This window comes from Acomys russatus, chromosome 25, assembly GCF_903995435.1.
Source record: "Acomys russatus chromosome 25, mAcoRus1.1, whole genome shotgun sequence".
In the NCBI taxonomy this organism is placed as follows: Eukaryota; Metazoa; Chordata; class Mammalia; order Rodentia; family Muridae; genus Acomys; species Acomys russatus.
The window spans coordinates 49,856,227-49,875,227 of NC_067161.1; the positions used below are offsets into that span (position 1 = coordinate 49,856,227).

General features: G+C 49.2%; 1 protein-coding gene across 1 annotated transcript; it reads right to left on the reverse strand.

Moving 5' to 3' along the window:
• Positions 1 to 17,416: 17,416 nt before the first annotated feature.
• LOC127208120 (cytochrome b5 domain-containing protein 1) lies at positions 17,417 to 18,995 on the reverse strand. The gene is made up of 4 exons (XM_051167496.1): positions 18,783 to 18,995; positions 18,630 to 18,706; positions 18,277 to 18,495; positions 17,417 to 17,710 (listed from the first exon to the last, which is right to left on the reverse strand). Exons 1-4 carry the CDS (start codon positions 18,940 to 18,942, stop codon positions 17,480 to 17,482), a joined length of 687 nt encoding a protein of 228 aa, XP_051023453.1. The 5' UTR covers positions 18,943 to 18,995; the 3' UTR covers positions 17,417 to 17,479.
• Between the last annotated feature and the right edge of the window lie 6 nt (positions 18,996 to 19,001).

Genomic DNA, 19,001 nt, shown 5'->3' on the forward strand with positions numbered 1-19,001 from the left:
GCACTCTGAAGGGCAGAGGAGATCTGGCTCTATGCAAACTAATTTCACCACAAATCTGTATGTACTAGGCTGTGGAGATAGCCCAGGTAGAAAGCTACTTGGCACACAGCCAGGCACGGTGGCGCACACCTTTAATCCCAGCACCCGGGAGGCAGCAGCAAGCGGATCACTGTGAGTTCAAGGCCAGCCTGGTCTACAGAGTAAGTCCAGGACAGCCAAGGCTACACAGAGAAAGCCTGTCTCAAAAAACTAACTAAATAAATAAATAAATCTGCTTGGCACACAAGCACGACACCATGAGTTAACCTCCAGCACCCCTTAGAGAGCCGAGCATGGGTGTGCAGGCGTGTGCTCACAGCTCTGGGTTACAGCTTGACAGCTCCGAGCTTAGTCTAGTTAGCAAGTATCAGGTCCCAGTGAGAGACCCACCTACCTCAAAGCACAGGAAAGACAGGAAACCTAGGCCTCTGTCCTCCACATGCACCAACACACACGTGTGTGCATAAGTACACACATAATAGAGTCATAACAATTTTTACTTAAACGAGTAAATAATAATATTAAAATGAACATTTATCCATCACTCAATTTGTTAACTATAATATTACCAACATCTTTAAAACCACATGTAGAGGCTGGAGGAATAGCTTGGCAGGGAAGGCGCTTACTGCTCTTGCAGAGAACCTTAGACTCGGTTTGCAACGCTTGCCCAGCAGCTGACAGCTGCGGCTCTGGTTCCAGGATGTCTGAACATTGCTGTCCTCTTGCCTCCCTGCTCTCTGGCATAGAAGTGGTGCCCATGCATTCATACACATGCACAAACACACAAATAAATAAAAAACTGAAAAATACAATGGAAACGCCTCACCTGGTTCCTACTGTTTCTGCACATCGCTGTCCTTTGCCTCCATCAAAATGTTCTGTTTAAAGTGTTCTTGTTTGGGGCACGAGAGAGGGCTCAGTGGTTAAGAGCACCAGCTGCCCTGCCTGAGGCACTCATGTGATAGCTCACAGCCATCTGTAGTGCCATTCAGGGGACCCAGCACCTTCCTCGGCTTCTGTGGATACCAGACACGTGGTACACAGTAAATCTTTTTTTTTTTTTAATCTAATCTATAGAAAAATCTGAAAGCATATAGTATTCATGTACTCCTCGTATAGATTTTACTGACTGCGAATATTCTATACATCGGTGGTGGGTATGCTGGCTAGTTTTATGCCAGTTTGAAACAGACTATTAGCATTTGGGGTGAGCAGACCTCGGCTGAGAAAACACCAGACTGGCCTGTGGGCAGGGCTGTGGTGCATCTTCTCAGCTCACAATGCCACCCCTGGGCTGGTTGTCTTGGATACTGTAAGAAAGCAGAGCCAGTGGTAGCAGTGGTAACAGGCGGTGCAGCACAGCTTTAGTCCCAGGGCTCGGGAGGCAGAGGCAGGCAAGTCTCTGTGTTCCAGGGCAGCCAAGGCTACACAGAGAAACTCTGCCTCAAAAAAACAAAAGAAAAAGAAAAGGAAGGAAGAACGAAAGGAAAGAGGAGGCAGAGACTGAGAGATGGCTCAGAGGGTAAGAGCACTGGCTGCTCTTCCAGAGGTCCTGAGTTCAATTCCCAGCAACCACATGGTGCTTACAACCCTCTATAGTGAGATCTGGTGCCCTCTTCTGGCCTGCAGGTGTATGTGCAGGCAGAGCACTGCATACTTAATAATTTTTTTTTTTTTTTTTTTTAAAGAAGGAAGGGAAGGAAGGAAGCTGTAAGTAAGGAGTGAACCAGTAAGAGTCCCTGCTTCTCCACCGACTCCTGCCTCCAGGTTCCCGCCCTGACCTCTCGGGGTGGTCTGTGATGTGGAGCTATAAGCTGACCTCCTCAGGCTCCCATGGTGCTCCCATCACAGCGGTAGAAACTCCAGTTAAGACCATACAGACAGATTCCTGTGATCCAATCTTAAGTGAATAAATATAAGATTATGCTGGTAATATAATTCCAACCGTGTAGTAAAATAATACAAGGAGATCATTTAAATGTTAATAATGATTTTTGTATAAATAAGCAATAATTCCATCCGAGAATTTTCTCTGAAGTGCATATTCTATGATGAGAAAAACAAAACTGAGTCGACTAACTTGTGGTCCTGAAGGTTGGTCATCTCAAGTTGAGAAGAACCCTGCGGACTAGGCCGCGGCTCAGTGCGAGAACGCTGGCTTTCTCCCCAGAACAGACGACATATCTGAGGGAACTGTGTGTGCACATGCAGTGTTGGAAACCGAGCTGCGGCCTTCTGCGTGCCAGCCAGGGACTACACTGACCTACAGCTCCATCCCAGGAGAATCTAATTTTAGACCCAGGGTTGCTTCCAAATTCCCACCTTGTATTAAGAACTTGCATTCCTCAAAGAATCCCTCACTTCTCCCCTTTAGATGAGCTTTTGTGCTGCTAGCGAGATGGCCCAGTGGGCACTTGCAGCATCTCTAAAGGATCCACATCTTTGATCAGGTTGTCCTCTGGTCTCCACATGTGTGCAGTGGAGAAAATGAGAAAAAGAGATTCATTTTCATAATCTCCTGATTATCAAGTTCTTTCTAGTTGGTTTGGTTTGGTTGTTTTGTTTTTCCAAGACAGGGTTTCTCTGTGTATCCTTGGCTGTCTTGGACTCACTTTGTAGACGAGGCTAGCTTTGAACTCACAGCGATCCACCTGCCTCTGCCTCCCGAGTGCTGGTATTAACGGCATGCGCCACCACGCCCGGCTGATTATCAAGTTCCTACCTCTTGACCACTCCCCTTATTCACTGAAGACTGACACCTGACCCCATGCTGCTGGTAGCCTGGATCACCTCAGGAGTCACCTGCACAACGTAGACACTGATCTCATGACTCCCAGAGGCCTTCCTCTGTCACGCACCTGCCACTTCTGCAATATAAAATAGAGGACAGCACGTGCATCTCAGCTCTGACCCTCGCTTTCTCATCAACTACACATCGCTGTTCTTGGACCATGAAATAATCCTTTTCTTTAGCTCCCAATTTCCTCCTAACCAGCCCCACTTTAAAAAAAAATATTTTAATTTTTAATGTGCATTGGTGTGAGGCTGTCAGAACTTAGAGTTACAGACAGTTGTGAGCTGCCATGTGGATGCTGGAAATTGAACCCGGGTCCTTTGGAAGAGCAGGCAGTGCTCTTAACCACTGAGCCATCTCTCCAGCCCCCAACCAGCCCTACTTTTACTCCACCTTTTCAACCAGCTGGAATTCGCATGGCCAGTCAGGTCAGCCGCTCTCCAGCCTTCCTGCAGTGGCTGGCTGTGTGTCACTGTGGCTGCTCACCACCAAGGTGCAAAGTGCTGCAGTTTGAACCCTGACCGGCAGACAAAGTTCCTCCTCGGAAGTTCTTTCCTAATCAGCTTCCTTTGTGAGTCAGAGTTCTCCACGGTGGCTTTTCTAATTTTTTTTTTTATTTTAGTCTTAACTATGTGTATGTGTATGTGTACAGATGCCTGCAGAGGCCAGAGGTGTTGCCCCTCTGGAGCTGGAGTGAATTGTGAGGCATCCAGAGTGGGTGCTGAGGACTGAACAGAGTCCTATATGTAATTTATTAACCACTCAGTCACAACCACTTTTTAAAACCAGCCTCAAACTCATCCCTTAAAATAAGTCTGGACCAGACGTGGTGGCGCACGCCTTTAATCCCAGCATTCGGAGGCAGAGGCAGGTGGATGGCTTTGAGTTTGAGGCCAGCCTGGTCTACAAAGCGGACAGCCAGGTCTATCACAAAAAACAAACAGAAAAAGTGTGGTCTACTTCCAGAGGATGGAATGAAGGCAACAGGTCAGGCAGAGAGCAGGACAGACAGACAGGCAGAACTGCACACAGCTGTGACCCCTGGGCCTGGGGAGTGAAAGCAGGAGAGTCAGGAATTAAAGGCCACCCAGAGGCAAGAAGGGACAAATAGGGACAGAGTTTAAGTATGCAGACTTAAAGCCTGCTCTCAGGAGACTGTAGCAAGAGGGTTCTAAATTCAAGGCCAGCCTGGAAGGAAAAGAAAGTCAGCAGTAGTGGTACACGCCTTTAATCCCAGCACTGGGGAGGCAGAGGCAGGAGGATCACTTTGAGTTCTAGGCCAGCCTGGTCTACAAAGTAAGTCCAGGCTACAAAGGGAAACCTTGTCTTGAAAAACCAAAAAGTAAAAAATAAAAAAAGAAAGAAAAAAGATTTTTTTCCCAGGAAATGATGAAATTACAAAAATTGTTAGAAGGGCCAGAGATGACCATAATAGCAACTTTCAGAGTAGGCAGCACACTGCAGACCTGCTTAGCAGTGCCCTCTCTCCCTGTCCCTGTTGTGGCCAGGAAGCTGTTGGGTCGGCAGCTGCTTCCACAATCCTTCCAACAGTGTACAGCGACAGGAACCAGTAAACAGAAAGAGCGGGGAGGAGAGGAGGTGTGAGCGAAGCTGCCTGCTTGCTTAGAGCAAGGTCTCACAGTGTTGACCAGGGTGTTCAAACTCGAGAGTTCAGGTGAGCCTCCTGCCTCAGCTTCCTACGTAACTGGGAACTACAGATGTACACTACCACACCTGGCTGTAATGTTTCTTTTCTTTTTCTTTTTTGCTTTCCTTCCTTCCTTCCTCCCTTCCTTCCTTTGAGATAGGGTCTTGTTACATAAACCCCTGTGGCTGGCCTTGAACTCACAAATCCATGTCTCTGCCCTGAGTAGCAGTATTACAGGCATTCGACTCCATGCCCAGCTGTTCCCTTGATTAAGGAAAGAGCGCAGGCCAGCCTTGGGATGGCTCAGCAGGTAGACACTTGCTGTCAGTCCTCATGACCCCTGTGGGAAAAGAAAACCAGTACCCTACAAATACATGCTGCGGCAACGGTCTCCCCCCACACAAACAGATAAATAGAAATATAATTTTAAAAATTAAAAAAAGACCTCACAGAAACCCATAACAACAAATTGATCACTAGAAAAATGCAATTGAGTCATATAGATGACATGAAATGACAGTCGCTCGTTCTTGCTGAGTTGTACTTTCTGTCCAGGAGCTTTCCTGGTCAGCACACAGGAAGCGCCTTGCTCCTTCCTATAACCTACAGTGACCTCCCAGTCCCCACAGAGAAGGAAACTGAGGCGAAGGGAAGTTAAACAGCTGGTCCAAAGTATTTAGCAGGCACTTAGTAGTTAGCAGGCATCCCCATGGCCAAATCCAGGGGCCTGAGCACGAGGAGGTTGGACGGTTGTTGACTCTAGAACCATTACCAACACCACAGGAACGAAACAGAGAAGGGGATGGCTTCCAGAAAAAAAAACTGTATAGCCTCCGAAATCCACCCCAGAGCCGATAATGAAGTTTCCCCGTATTCGTGAGGCGAAGAGAGTTCCAGGGTCGGACAGGTGGGCGAACGCTGCCACTTACTAGCTTAGCCCCGACCCTCCCGCCCAGCAAGCTCCTTCCTCCAATGCCAGGCCTCGGTCCCCAAGGCAGCCTGCTTCACCTTGTGGTGGGGATCGCGGGAGCCGCACTGCCTGGAGGAGAGCCCACCTAGTCACGGTTAGTTATTCTGATAGTCAAATTTACAAGTTGGCTGTTTCCCATTTAGAGAGATTCCTTTGAGATGATTTCAAGGTGAAGGACTCATGACCTTGGTTATATATACATATACATACGTGTGTGTGTGTGTGTGTGTGTGTGTGTGTGTGTGTGTGTACCCTAACCTTAAGGTGCAAGAGATGAACTTCAGACACTTGTTCCTGAGAACTGGTCTGTTCCCTTCCTCTGCTTCACTTTGCATAAGAAAGCTCAACTCTGATAGGACAACTACGTTTAACTTGACTTAGTAATTCTCTGATGGACACAAACACTATTCGGTTGGAAATATAAAGTTAGTAACAGCTATGGTCTCCTAATTTTCTAATCACGACAGATGTTCCTGGATACTAAATATTGCCAAATCTTGGGAATTTCCAAGGGAAATTTGTTAAAAAAGAATGATTAGCATTAAAAAAAAAAAAAAAAAAACCTACAAGAGAAGGTGGGTGCAGTGACACATGCCTACACTTCCAGCTCGCAGGGAGGCAGAGGCAGGTGGATCACTGTGAGTCTGAGGCCAGCCTGGAACTCTATAAAGTGAGTCCAGGACAGCCAGGGCTACACAGAGAAACCCTGTTTACAAAAAACCACTGTCTGTCGAAGAAACGACACTTAAGGGAAGTATTCTGCTTGCAGCTACTGGTCAAACACACGCTCCCCTCCTGAGAAGTAGCCAGACACTCCCTGCCTCCCATGCCTCCTCTGAGGCTGCAGCCTGGCTCCTGTAAGACACTCCCCGCCCCACCTGCTCTCTGCTAAATCCACAGGTACTTAAGTCATCTCTTATTACTGGACCCTACCCAATATTTCACAGTTTCCCACTCCTGCGTCAAGTGAGCTCCTGGCATCCATAGTGCCATCCTAGCTCCGTCTCACGCTTTCTTTTTCCTTTTCTTTTTCTCTTTTTGTTTGTTTGTTTTTTGTTTTTTTGAGACCGGGTTTCTCTATGTTATCTTGGCTGTCCTGGACTCACTTTGTAGACCAGGCTGGCCTCGAACTCACAGCGATCCGCCTGCCTCTGGATTAAAGGGAGTGCGCCACCATGCCCGGCCTCTAGCTCTTCTTTTTGAGTCTCCTCTTCTTCCTCCTGTCCCTGGGGCACTGTTCCTGCTCAGATCTCTCCTCTCACCAGGTGACCTCATCCTTTAGCTTTGGCTGCAGTTACTGCCAGCCAGGAATTCCTGGCTCAAGGCACCCAGAGCACCAGTTCCAAATATTTTCGTGTCGTGAAGTTAGCACAGGCCACTAACTCACCTCCTCTTTCAGCCCCCTTTTCTGGCCATTGGATTCGCCACCCTCCCAGCTACTCAGGCCAGACAGATCCTTCGGAGTTATTCTTGGCTCTCCCCTGTACCTCTGACATCTGCCAAGTAAGTTACTCTAACTTTAGCCCTCCTCCCCCCCTGGTCTCTGCTGTCCTAGACCTAGCTGCCTTCATCTCTCCCAGAAGGCTGCAGTAGCTCCAGCCTCCCAGTGCTCCCCACTTTCTCCTGCTTGATTCTATTCTCTCATGACATTGTAGTCAAGCCATCTTTTACTTATTTATTTATTTATGTGTTGGTTTTTTTTTTTTTTTTTTTTTTTTTTTGGTTTTGTTTTGTTTTTTTTTCCAGAGCTGAAGACCAAACCCAGGGCCTCGCACTTGTCAAGCAAGCGCTGTACCACTGAGCTAAATCCCCAAACCCTCAAGCCGTCTTTTAAAAGTGCGTATCTGCCTAGGGATGGCGGCACACACCCTCGATCCCAGCACTGAGGAGGCAGTCAGTCCAGTCTCTGAGTTTAAATCCAGCCTGGTTTCTATACAGAGTTCCAGGTCAGCCAGGGCTACATAGTAAGATTCTCACAAAAACCAACAAGCCCGCCACAGATAAATGCAGGGCCTGTAGATGGCTTAGCAGATACAAGTGCGTACTACACAAGCTGCACGTCTGAGTTTGAGTCCTGGGACCCACAGGGTGGAAGGAGAAAGCCCACAGTGAAGGAAAGATCCTGTAAGTTGTCTGATGACCTGCACACACACACACACACACACACACACACACACACTAGAACTTTAAAAAATTAAATGTAAACCGGGTGTGGTGGTGCACGCCTTTAATCCCAGCACTCGGAAGGCAGAGGCAGGTGGATCGCTGTGAGTTCGAGGCTAGCCTGGTCTACAAAGTGAGTCCAGGATGGCCAAGGCTACCCAGAGAAACCCTGTCTCGAAAAACCAAAAAAAAAAAAAAAAAAAAAGTAAATAACAATTATAATGAAAATGTCCTTCCCTTTCTAAGCTCTTAACTCCGAACTGTACAGTGTAAAGGGGTAAGTGTTGTTGTGCTTACGTTTTACAGCAGTTCTCTGTAAGAGCAAAGCAGAGCCTGGCCTGATCACGGAGCCTCCCCGGCCTAGCCTGCCTTCGGCGTGGCCCTCCCTGGCTGCATTTCCTTACGAGGTGACCTTGTATGCTCTCCCCTCTGGAGTTTGCTCTCTCCTCTCCCCTCGCCCTCTCCCTAGTCTAACATCTGGGCAAGCACCTCCCTGTCCTTCAGGGGTCACTTGAGATGTCCCCAGAAAGCCTTCCCTGATCTGCACAGAAAGGGATCAGGACTGTTGCCCTGTGTTTGCTTGGCTGTGGTAGCACCAGGCACGTATTTGCTTATTCTTGTGGACATTTGTTGAGTGCTCTGGGCTGCGTGCTGAGCATTCCACAGCAAGAGAGAGGTAGGGTCTCTATTCTCTCAGGCACTAAGAAGGGGAACAGTGGACAGGAAGCTATGCTGGGGCCAGTGATGTAGTGCAGTGGGTAGAGTGCTCACCCGGCATCACCAAAGCCCTGAGTTCAAATTCCGAGCACAGCATAAAAACCTGTATCGTGGCACATACTTGTAATCCAGCACTGTGAGGCAGAGACAGCAGGAGCCATTCACTGTGAGGCAGAGACAGCAGGAGTCATTCACTGTGAGGCAGAGACAGCAGGAGCCATTCACTGTGAGGCAGAGACAGCAGGAGTCATTCAAGGCCAGGGCCTTTATAGTGATGACTCAACAGGTAAAAGTGTTTGAGGTAAAAAAAAAAAAAAAAAAAAAAAGGAGGGGGTGTCATGATGGTGCACACCTTTAATCCCAGCACTCGGGAGGCAGAGGCAGGCAGTTCTCTGTGAGTTCAAGGCCAGCCTGGTCTACAAAATGAGTTCAAGACAGCCAGGGCTACACAGAGAAACCTTGTCTCAAAAAACAAATAAACAAAAAAGGTTAAAAAAAAAAATCTGATGACTCTGCAAAAGTGGAAGTAGCAAGTTTAAAAGGGTCCCAAACTTCTCTGAACCTCCTACTAAACGTTTTGTTTTCGAGACAAAGTTTCTCTGTGTAGCTCTGGTTGCCCTGGAACTCAAGAGATCAGCAGGCATATACCTCCTGAGTCCTGGGATTAAAGGCTCAGCAGTTAAGAGCACCACCTGCTCTTCCAGGGGTCCTGAGTTCAATTCCTAGCAACCACATGGTGGCTCACAACCATCTCTAATGTGATCTGGTGCCCTCTTCTGGACTGTAGGTGTACATGCAGATAGAGCGTTCATACATAAAAGTTAAAAAAAAAAGTCTTTAAAAAATGCATTTATATGCATGTGTGAAATGCTCAAATAATATAAATTGAAATACATACACACACACACACACACACACATATACATGTATATATATTTAAAGCTGGGTGTGGTGCCCCATGCTTTAATCTCTGTGTGTTTGAGGCCAGCTTGGTCAGGAAGTGAGTCTAGGACAGCCAAGGCTACACAGAGAAACCCTGTCTTGAAAACAAAACAAAAAACAAAAACAGGGGAAAAGTGTGTGCTGCCACTGCGAAACAGCCATAGTGACTACGGTGTTTGAATGCAAACGGCTCCACAGGCCCATAAGGAGTGGCCCTATCGGGAGGTGTGGCCTTGTCAAAGGAAGTGGAAGTGTGTTGCTGTGAGCTGGGCTTGAGGTTTTAGAAGTCTAGCCAGGCCCAGTGTCACTCTCTCTTCCTGCTGCTTTTGGATGCAAACGTATCACTCCCTGCTCCTCCTCCAGCACTTCATCTGCCTGCCCTGAGGATAGAGGACTAGGTCTCTCAACCAGCCCAAATTACACATTTTCCTTTAGCCTGGCATGGTGGCGCACACCTTTAATCCCAGCACTCAGGAGGCAGGTAGATCACTGTGAGTTCGAGGCCAGCCTGGTCTACAAAGCGAGTCCAGGACAGCCAAGGCTACACAGAGAAACCCTGTCTCGAAAAAACTAAAAAAAAAAAAAAAAAAAAAGAAAGAAAGAAAGAAAAAGAAAGAAAAACAAATAAACAAGCAAACAAACAGTTGTTGTGGTCATGGTTTCTTCACAGAAACAGAAACCCTCATCTCATTTGTCACATATTCTTTTTGTTATTTTATTTTTTGACACAGGCTCTCTCATTAGCCCAGGCTGTGCTTAGCCTTCCTTCTCCTGCCGACACTGCCCAAGGTCGGGCAACAGCTCCACCTCATGTCCTTGGTCTTACAGTGTCACGTACACACTCTGCCCACTGAAAGATAAGGTCTTCCCTCCCTTTGAATTTAAATATGAATTTGAAGATGTGATCCGCCCTCACCCTGCTTGTCTGGAGGCCCACTCCTTCTTGGAACCCAGCTCTGCCACAGGGAGGAAGGGCGTGCATCCCTGTGTAGAGAGGCCCATAGGAGGGAGAAAGAGGTCCTCCGGGTGGGCGTAGCTCCGTGGATGAGCATTTGTCTAGAATGTTGGAAGTCCTGGATTGGATCTCATAGCAATAAAAAAAAAAAAAAAAAAAAAAAAAAAAAAAAAGAAGACAATGGATCCTCAGGCTTCCAGAGAGAGAGGAACCCGGCTCAGGCATCTGCATACAGAAGTGAGCAAGGCTGCTTAGCTGGACTGTAGACCCATTTGGAGCAAGTGATGTCAGCAGGAAGGAAGCAGAGCAGTGTCCTATGTCTGCCATGCAGTGGGTGGAATAACGCTCTGCCGTCGTGTGCTGTCTGTCAGTTAGTTGTGTGCCGTCGGTTAGTCGTGTGCCCTCTGATGAGGTACTTAACATCTCGGTGCTTCAATGTCCTTTCATCAATATAAATTAAAAGCCTGAGCCCATGTGGTGGTGCACCTCTGTAGTCCCAGCACTTGGAAGGTTGAGGCAGGTGGATCTCTGTGAGTTTGAGGCCAGCCTGGTCTACAAAGTGAGGCCAGGACAGCCAAGGCTACACAGAGAGACCCTGTCTCAAAAAACAGAAAACAAAAAACAAACAAAAGAATAGTTGTACTTATTTTATGTCTTAAGTGTATTGAGAGCATAATGTGATTAAATGCCGAGATAAATGCACAAGTAAATTTGTTCTCGTGTATGTACATACAACTTTAGTTCTGTCTCAAATGATTGTGCTGGGTGTGGTGGCTCACATCTATAATTCTAGCCCTTTGTGGGGGTGGAGGCCAAAAGATCAGCGGTTCAAGCCCCGTTTCAGCTGCAAAATAAGTTCAGGGCCAGACTCTGCCTCAAAACAAACAAACAAACAAAACAAAACAAAACCCAAGACCAAACTATGCCGTGATCTTTTCTGGGCTGGTGAGATGGCTTAGCAGGTAAAGGCACACACTGCCAAGTCTAAGGACTGTGGTGATTGCCAGGACCCACGCGGTAGGGAGAAGCTGGCCCTGCAGGCTGCCCTTGCCCTGCACATGTGCTCTGGTACTCGAGCAAACCCATGTATACCTAGGCATTATACAAATAAAAATGCAATTTAAAAACCAACAAATGGTCTTCTCTACTTATTTACCCCACTAAAGTGTAAGCCCCAATAAAGTAGAATTGTTTTCCTATTCGCTGTAACCCCAAATACCTGGAACCAGACAGAGTACAAATGAACTTTTGGGGGGTTGGTTTGTTTGTGTGTTTGTTGAGACACGGTTTCTCTGTGTAGCCTTGGCTGTCCTGGACTCGATTTATAGTCCAGGCTGGCCTCGAACTCACAGCGATCCTCCTGCCTCTGCCTCCTGAGTGATGGCATTAAAGGCGTGCGTCCTCACTCCCGGATTATAATGTTAATTCTTTAAATAAGCATTATTTGTTAAAATTCTATGTCAGGCAGTATAAAGTTATATGGGATACAGGGATGATTTAAGTGGACAGCTGAGTCCCCAATAAGCAGTAGCTCTCAGCGAGCACTAGAAGGCGCTGCTCTGGACAAGGGAGCCATGATGTTAGCAGGCCCACTCTTGTTGGGTTGTCTGCTCTATCCCTACCCCCACCTCAACGACCCAACCCCTCTCCTCCTCTCACATATTCACACGTCAGCTTTGCTTTGTAGTGTCTGCTATGTGCCTAAAATACCCATGCCCAGTAGTTTGCATATCTATTTGTATTTTGAACACCAAAGGTCTTACCTCCAGGACAAGGATCACTTATGTTTCAAACACTGCTTTCTCACACTTGTCACGTACTCTTGCTGATCACCAAACTGGCTGTTCTAGTAACCACGCAGCTGTGTGCTCTCCACAGACTCAGCTCCAGATCTGGACGCATCCACCTTACCCAGATGTCACGACTGGGGTGATATGAACCTCCAGCCTACATGAGCTAGACGCCCCTCAGCTACGAGGCACAACCGGTCAAAACATTCTAGGATAGCTGTCAAACACTTCAGACCACCCATTGACTCCAAATAGTAGACATTTCTGCCACGGCAACACAGAACATGTGATATGGTCGACATGGGCCATTAAGACGGTGCCAGGGATGCTGCCTGTTGGTTACTCTAAGGCTTTTAAAGTTTCTTTTTTTCTTTTTTTCTTTTTTTTTTTTTGGTTTTTCGAGACAGGGTTTCTCTGTGTAGCCTTGGCCATCCTGGACTCACTTTGTAGACCAGGCTGGCCTCGAACTCACAGCGATCCGCCTGCCTCTGCCTCCGGAGTGCTGGGATTAAAGGCGTGCGCCACCACGCCCGGCAAGTTTCATTATTTTTGTATGAGTGAAACTACTATTGTAGGTTGAGGTTTGGGCTCTTTAGGTAATCTGATGGAAACTATAGTTCTTCAAGATCTCACACATACACACACACCACACACACACACACACACACACACACACACACCACACACACACCACACACACACACACCACACACACACACACCACACACACATACACATACACACCACCCACACATACACCACACACACACACATACACACACCACACACACACACACCACACACACACACACACACACACACACCACACACACACACACACATACACCACACACACACACACACACACACCACACACCACACACACCACACACACACACACACACACACACACACACACACACACACACACACACACACACACACACACACACACACACCACACACACACCACACACACACACACCACACACACACACCACACACACACACACACCACCCACACACACCACCCACACACCACCCACACACACCACACACACACCACACACACACACACACACACCACCCACACACACACCACACACACACCACACACACACCACACACACACACCACACACACACACCACACACACACACATACACACACCACACACACACACATACACACACACACACCACACACACATCGCACACACATACACACCACAAACACCATATACACAAACACACACACACCACACACACATGAATGTGTATGTATGTTTGGAGACTTTCAAGATGTCCAGGTTACTTGACGTCAGGTAGAACCCTTTTCTATACAGTAATTGGTATCTTACCTGCAAGCACATAATGCATGCTAATTATGCCCAATGAAGTGTGTCGCAACCAGTGTGTAGAAAACTGCCCATTGGGTCCTCTGAAGCTGCTGTGGGTACTGAGGACAACCACTCTTTTTTGGGGGCAGGGTTTGAGATAGGGTCTCTCTGTGTAGACCAGGCCGACCTCGAACTCAGAGCGATCTGCCTGCCTCTGCCTCCCGAGTGCGGGGATTAAAGGCGTGTGCCACCATGCCCAGCCTTTTTTTTTTTCTTAAGTGTACCTCTAGCACCTTAAAAACAACTAGCCAGGTGTCCTGGTTTTGGTTTTTGTCATCTTGACACAGCCAGAATTACTAGAATTATCTAGGAAGAAGAGCATCCGTTGAGAAATGCCACAGGCAAATCTGTAGGGCATTTTAAAAAGATTGATTGGTTTACTATACAATGTTCTGCCACATGTACCCCTGCACACCAGAAGAGGGCACCATATCACATTACAGATGGCTGTGAGCCACCATGTGGTTGCTGGGTATTGAACTCAGGACCTTTGAAAGAACAGGCAGTGCTCTTCACCTCTGAGCCATCTCTCCAGAGCCCCTGCAGGGCATTTTAAAATGAACAATTGATGTTCCTCTCCAGGTTGCTTTTGGTCATGGTGTTTATTGAAGCAATAGAGACATGAGCCGCTGGGTGTGGTGGTGCAGGCCTGCAGTCTCAGCACTCAGGACGCTGAGACATGAGGGTGGGGAGGTTAAATACCAGCCTGGATTACATCCTGAGATGGTCTCAAAACCTGCCTACATCAGTACTTCAGCCCACCCAGGGTCTCATGGAGGTCACTGTACCTGACATTGGAGCCTGAGGAAGATGAACTCTCCTTGATTAATTTTTGCTTTGCTAAGCCAGGAGTGGTGGTGCACACCTTTAATCCCAGCACTCAGGAGGCAGAGGCAGGAGGATCTCTGCGAGTTCGAGGCCAGCCTGGTCTACATAGTGAGTCCAGAACAGCCAGGGCTACACAGAGAGACCCTGTCTTAAATGCCCCCTCGCATTTCAACTTGGTTTCACAGCTCCCTGACTCTTTAGTCATTAGCGCCACCTGGTGGCCGTAAGGAAAACAACAGGTGGATTACCCCCCAATCATCTCTCAAGCCAAAGGCTGTGGGGTGATGTTGATTGAATCTTGGCTCTGTGGAAGCAAAGAAAGCAAACCAAGCAAGCTGTGGGTGGAGCCCACAGCACAGGCCCAGCCGTCCCCCATCTTTGTCCTTCAGGACACATGGTTGTTACAGATGAATTCCTTGATATCTGAGTTCACGTAGTCACATTTATTGAGCAGCAGTGATGCTCAGCAGTGAGAACACAGAGTGCAGGGGTTTCTGCCCTCGTGAGCTTACAATCTAGCAGCCAGGCGGCCATCTGCAGCCATCGACAGCTTTACAGTGGTAATGAGAACAGGAGCCGGGCGGGTGGCACACACCTGAGATGCCAGCGCTCGGAGGCAGAGGCAGGCGGATCGCTGTGAGTTCAAGGCCAGCCTGGTCTACATAGTGAGTCCAGGACAGCCAGGGCTACACAGAGAGACCCTGTCTTAAATGCCCCCTCGCAAAAAGAAGAAAAACAAACAAACAAAAACCCAGAACATAGAACAATACATACTGCTGAGAAAACGGAACCCGTGGGAGGGGTGAGGCAAAGAAAGAAAACCGAAGGAATACAGGGTAACTGAGGTGGAAGGTAAAAGGGTCAGAGCACCAAGGAGTTTCTGTGTTAACTGAGGCAAGAGGAGCCGCAGGACGCCGCACACAAGGGACAAGGAGGAGGCTAAGGGACGGCATGGGCGAGGAAGGCAGGGCCTGATTTAGGCAAGGCTTCTTGAATTTAGGGCTTTATTCCAAGCGCATGAAAAACCTACTGAAGATCTGAGGCAGGAAGTAAGATGTTTAGGTCTGTGAAGACAGAGGTAGAAATCAAAAGTCAGGAAGCTTCCCAGCGATTGAGAGAGGGATGCCGCTGTCTGAGACAGACTGCAAAGATTTTTAGGCACAGATGGATGAGTGCCTGGGAACGGAGGGAAGAAGGGTGCTTCTAACACAAGCTCTGAAGGCGGCGGGTGGGGCCACTCTGAGTTCCTGACCGGCCAGGGTTGAGACCCCGTGCTGCCAGGAGAGGAACGCATGTGTGGGGTGCTCTGGAAGAGAGAGCAGGTCCCAGGAGCACACGCCCCGGGGCTGCCATGGGAGGGACAATATGGCTTTGGTTCTCAAATAGTTTAAGACCTAGAAGAAGAAATAAGAATACGCATAAGACCATTACAGAGCGGACTAAACATCACGACTGATTGAGCCAATCCAAGCACGTTATGCATTCTTTTGTTTTGTTTTTCAAGACAGGATTTCTCTGTGTAACAGCTCTGGCTGCCCTGGAACTCCCGCTGTAGTCCAGAACTCCATGAGTTCGAGGCCTGCCTCTGCCTCCCAAATACTGGGATTAAAGCCATCATGCCTGCCTCCAGCCCCCCACTCCCCATCCCAGGCCACTCTATGGATTCTTAGGTGCCATGGGACTAGGTGAACGTCCTCAGCATCAGTGGGTGCAGGAACACTGCAATCAACAGGCTCCACCCTGGCTTCCCACAGTGACCCCTCAGGAAATAGTGCAGCCACCCAGTGTCTCCCCTCAGGAAACAGTGTAGCCACGCAGTGTCTCCTGGGTCACCCTGCACTGGAGCCTGAGGCTGCAGCTGCAAGTGTGCACTCGGCTGAGTTTTGCCTGCTGCTGCAGGAATGCTCAACTACCAGTTACTCTTGTTTTGAGACCGGACATCTCTATGTAATAGCTCTGACTGCTCTGTACTCACTTTGGAGACCAGGCTAGCCTCAAACTCAGGGAGATCCGCCTGCTTCTATCTCCCCAGTGCTTGGATTAAAGCCATCATGCCCGCCTCAATTTATCAGTTATTTTTAATTCCCCTCCCCTGCTATGAATAAAGGGAAGCAAATCTCACCAGTCACCAGGAGAGCTGTCTGCCCCCTTAGCTCCCTTTTCTGACCCCAAGAAGCCCCCTCTTTTAGAAGCACCATCTTACAAAGGTGACCGTGTCTGAAGTGGCAAGGCCTACTGGAAAAAGAAAGTACCTACTTTTGGGTCCCTCACTAAAGTGTCTTGTACAGGCCATGTCTCCATTCTGGTTTTCCCTGGAGTCAGGAGATATCCTGCTGCCCCCAAGAATCAGAAATCTTGCTATGATGTCAACAAGGAAGCAGCCTCAGGAGCCAGTGCTTGGCTGAAACTCAGCCTCTCCTGCCTCAGCGCCGGGAGCTCTGCTAACGAACTCCCTTCAAACACAGCAAGTGCTGACTACACAAAAGGCTTACAGTTCCCCATGATGCAACCAGCCCAGGGCAAGCTCACATTCCAAGCACAAACTTTGAGAGCAGGCATCAGAAACACTAGCGTTAGGTGCAGCTACTGAGGGTGTCTCTAACCCTGAAAAGAGCCTGAATTTCAAAGTTTGGCCGGCTTGGGTTTGCACTGTGGCTCCAGGGTTGGTAACCAGTGCGCTTCTGCGCTGCTGAGCTTTTTAGATTCCCAGTGCAGTCTATATGTCTGTAAAATAGCATTACCGTTGCTCAGCTTATAGCGTAGTAAAAGGCAGAAAGCCATGAGCTTTCCCTGGAGTGCCAACTCCCCCATCCCTTCAAGAAGGCCATCAGCCAACCAGCTGTGGCTCCTCACGGGCATCCCTGATGCTGTCTTTGCAGATCCCATCTCCCATCTCATGGTCACCTTTACCAAAAGCTCTTCCACTCCATAATCCCTGCGTGTCCTTCCCTTACTGCCAGTGTTCTGCCTGAACCTGCCTCCTCCTCACAGTCCTGACTGAGAGACTCCAGGCCTCCTCCTGACACTTTTAGGGATCGTCTCCCTCCTAGGACCCCCTCTAATATTCTTTGAGCGAATCATAAATGAGCCAAGGATGAGGCACGAGACCCACAGGCTAGCTCCCAGAGGGGAGCATCAGGTCCAGGCCCCACAGACCGCCCTCCCCCCCTTTCCTCAAGGCACAGAGAGAGGCAAACTCGGCGTGTGCAGTCTATATGCTCAGCGGCTTCCCTACAGCTCTGTGAGGTCATCGTTGAAGTAGAGCAGAACCGCAGGCGTGTGAAGGCTGCCGTCCATGTTAAGGTAGTCAAACTCCTCCTCCTCGTCCCGGACGCCGTTCTCCTCCAGGGTGTGATCCATGTTCAGGTTTTTCCCCTCGTATTTCCACGTGTAGCTGGCGGCATGTGCGTTATAGGGCAGATAGCGGTGCAGGATTTCCCACATCGACTCCAGAGCCCCCACCTAAAGGACACAGAGGTAGCCACTTCTAGAACTCTGTACGGCACGTACACACATACTCCCCAGAGGCCAGAGGGGCTCTGTCTCACGCCTAAGGAAACTGCGAAGAATACCAGAAGGGAAATCAGTCCCAAGAAACGACAGAGCGTGACCCAGAGCGCCTCCATGAGCAGACAGCACGCTTCGGGCACCCATAGTAAAGAGACGCGACCCTGAAGCCCAGGCACACACTGAAGATAACGTAGTTGCATCACTTCTAGCAAACAGGTGACTCAACAGAGTCAAAGCAGCTGTCCCTCACTTGGCAATGGAGGAGACAGGAGTCCAACTGCTGCCTGTAGCAGCACAGAACACCGCCCAAGCACATAACCACCATCACTCAGATGCTGGCCTCGACCTATGGAGGAAGGCTGCGGCAGCTGTAACACAAACACACTTCTAGAATGTCCTACTCTGGGAAGCCGGGTCCCCTGCTTTCCTCTATCATGTCAGTGTGAAGGGGAAAACAACACAGCTCCCAGAAGTGATTTCTGGTCCCCTCTAGCCTGTCCCCAGGCACCAGGTCTCACCTGCAGCGTGTGTTCCTGCGATGTGAGAGTGTTAATAATACGGATGCTCCGAGTCTTGGCAGACAGTCGCCCCACCATGTATTTTGACCCCTTCCACCAGGGCTTCCCGAAATCATTGGCCCAGTCGGAACGGGGCAGCGGAGGGGGGATGTGCACGAAGCGGCCCCGCGGGGTGCGGTATCTCAAGCAACCAGTCAGTGGGTCTACGTGCTTGCGAATCTTTAAAAGCGAGGGTTTTGAGAGAAAAGGGGGGAGCGATCACTACCCGGGGCTCCCGGTCGCCCCCGCCACCCCGCCCCCCGCTCTCCGGTGGGGTGCCGCGCCCACCGACCCCACATTCCAACAGAACGTACGTCGTGGGTCTTCGGATCAAACCAGTGACTGATGTCCTGCCCAGCAACCTCCAGGATGGGCTTCAGCAGTAGGTCCCCTGGAAAGGAACAGCGGCGTCAAAGGCCACCCACCGGAGGGCCGGCGCCAGCCCTTCCCGAGCCAGCGTCTCTTACCCTTGAACTCCTGCACAAGCGGCGTTAGATTGTACACGTGTCCCAGGTAAGACACCCAGAGGTCTTCGGGCTGGTTGTGTTCCTCTACTTCTGCCGGTGTGAAAAACCGACGCTGAAAATGCTCAAAGTCTGGCCCCGCCACGAGGCCTCGGCGCGGCATGGCTCCCGTTCGACCAGGGGCACCAGCTCCGTCGGCTGCTTCCCCGCTCCTCAGCGACC

Excerpts from the sequence above, each read along its gene's own strand:
- LOC127208120 (XM_051167496.1), bottom strand. The coding sequence starts at position 18,942 with ATGCCGCGCCGAGGCCTCGTGGCGGGGCCAGACTTTGAGCATTTTCAG. Across the intron at positions 18,707-18,782 it reads GCTTGTGCAGGAGTTCAAGG|GGGACCTACTGCTGAAGCCC; the intron begins GTAAGAGACGCT and ends GTTCCTTTCCAG. Across the intron at positions 18,496-18,629 it reads TTGATCCGAAGACCCACGAC|ATTCGCAAGCACGTAGACCC; the intron begins GTACGTTCTGTT and ends TCGCTTTTAAAG.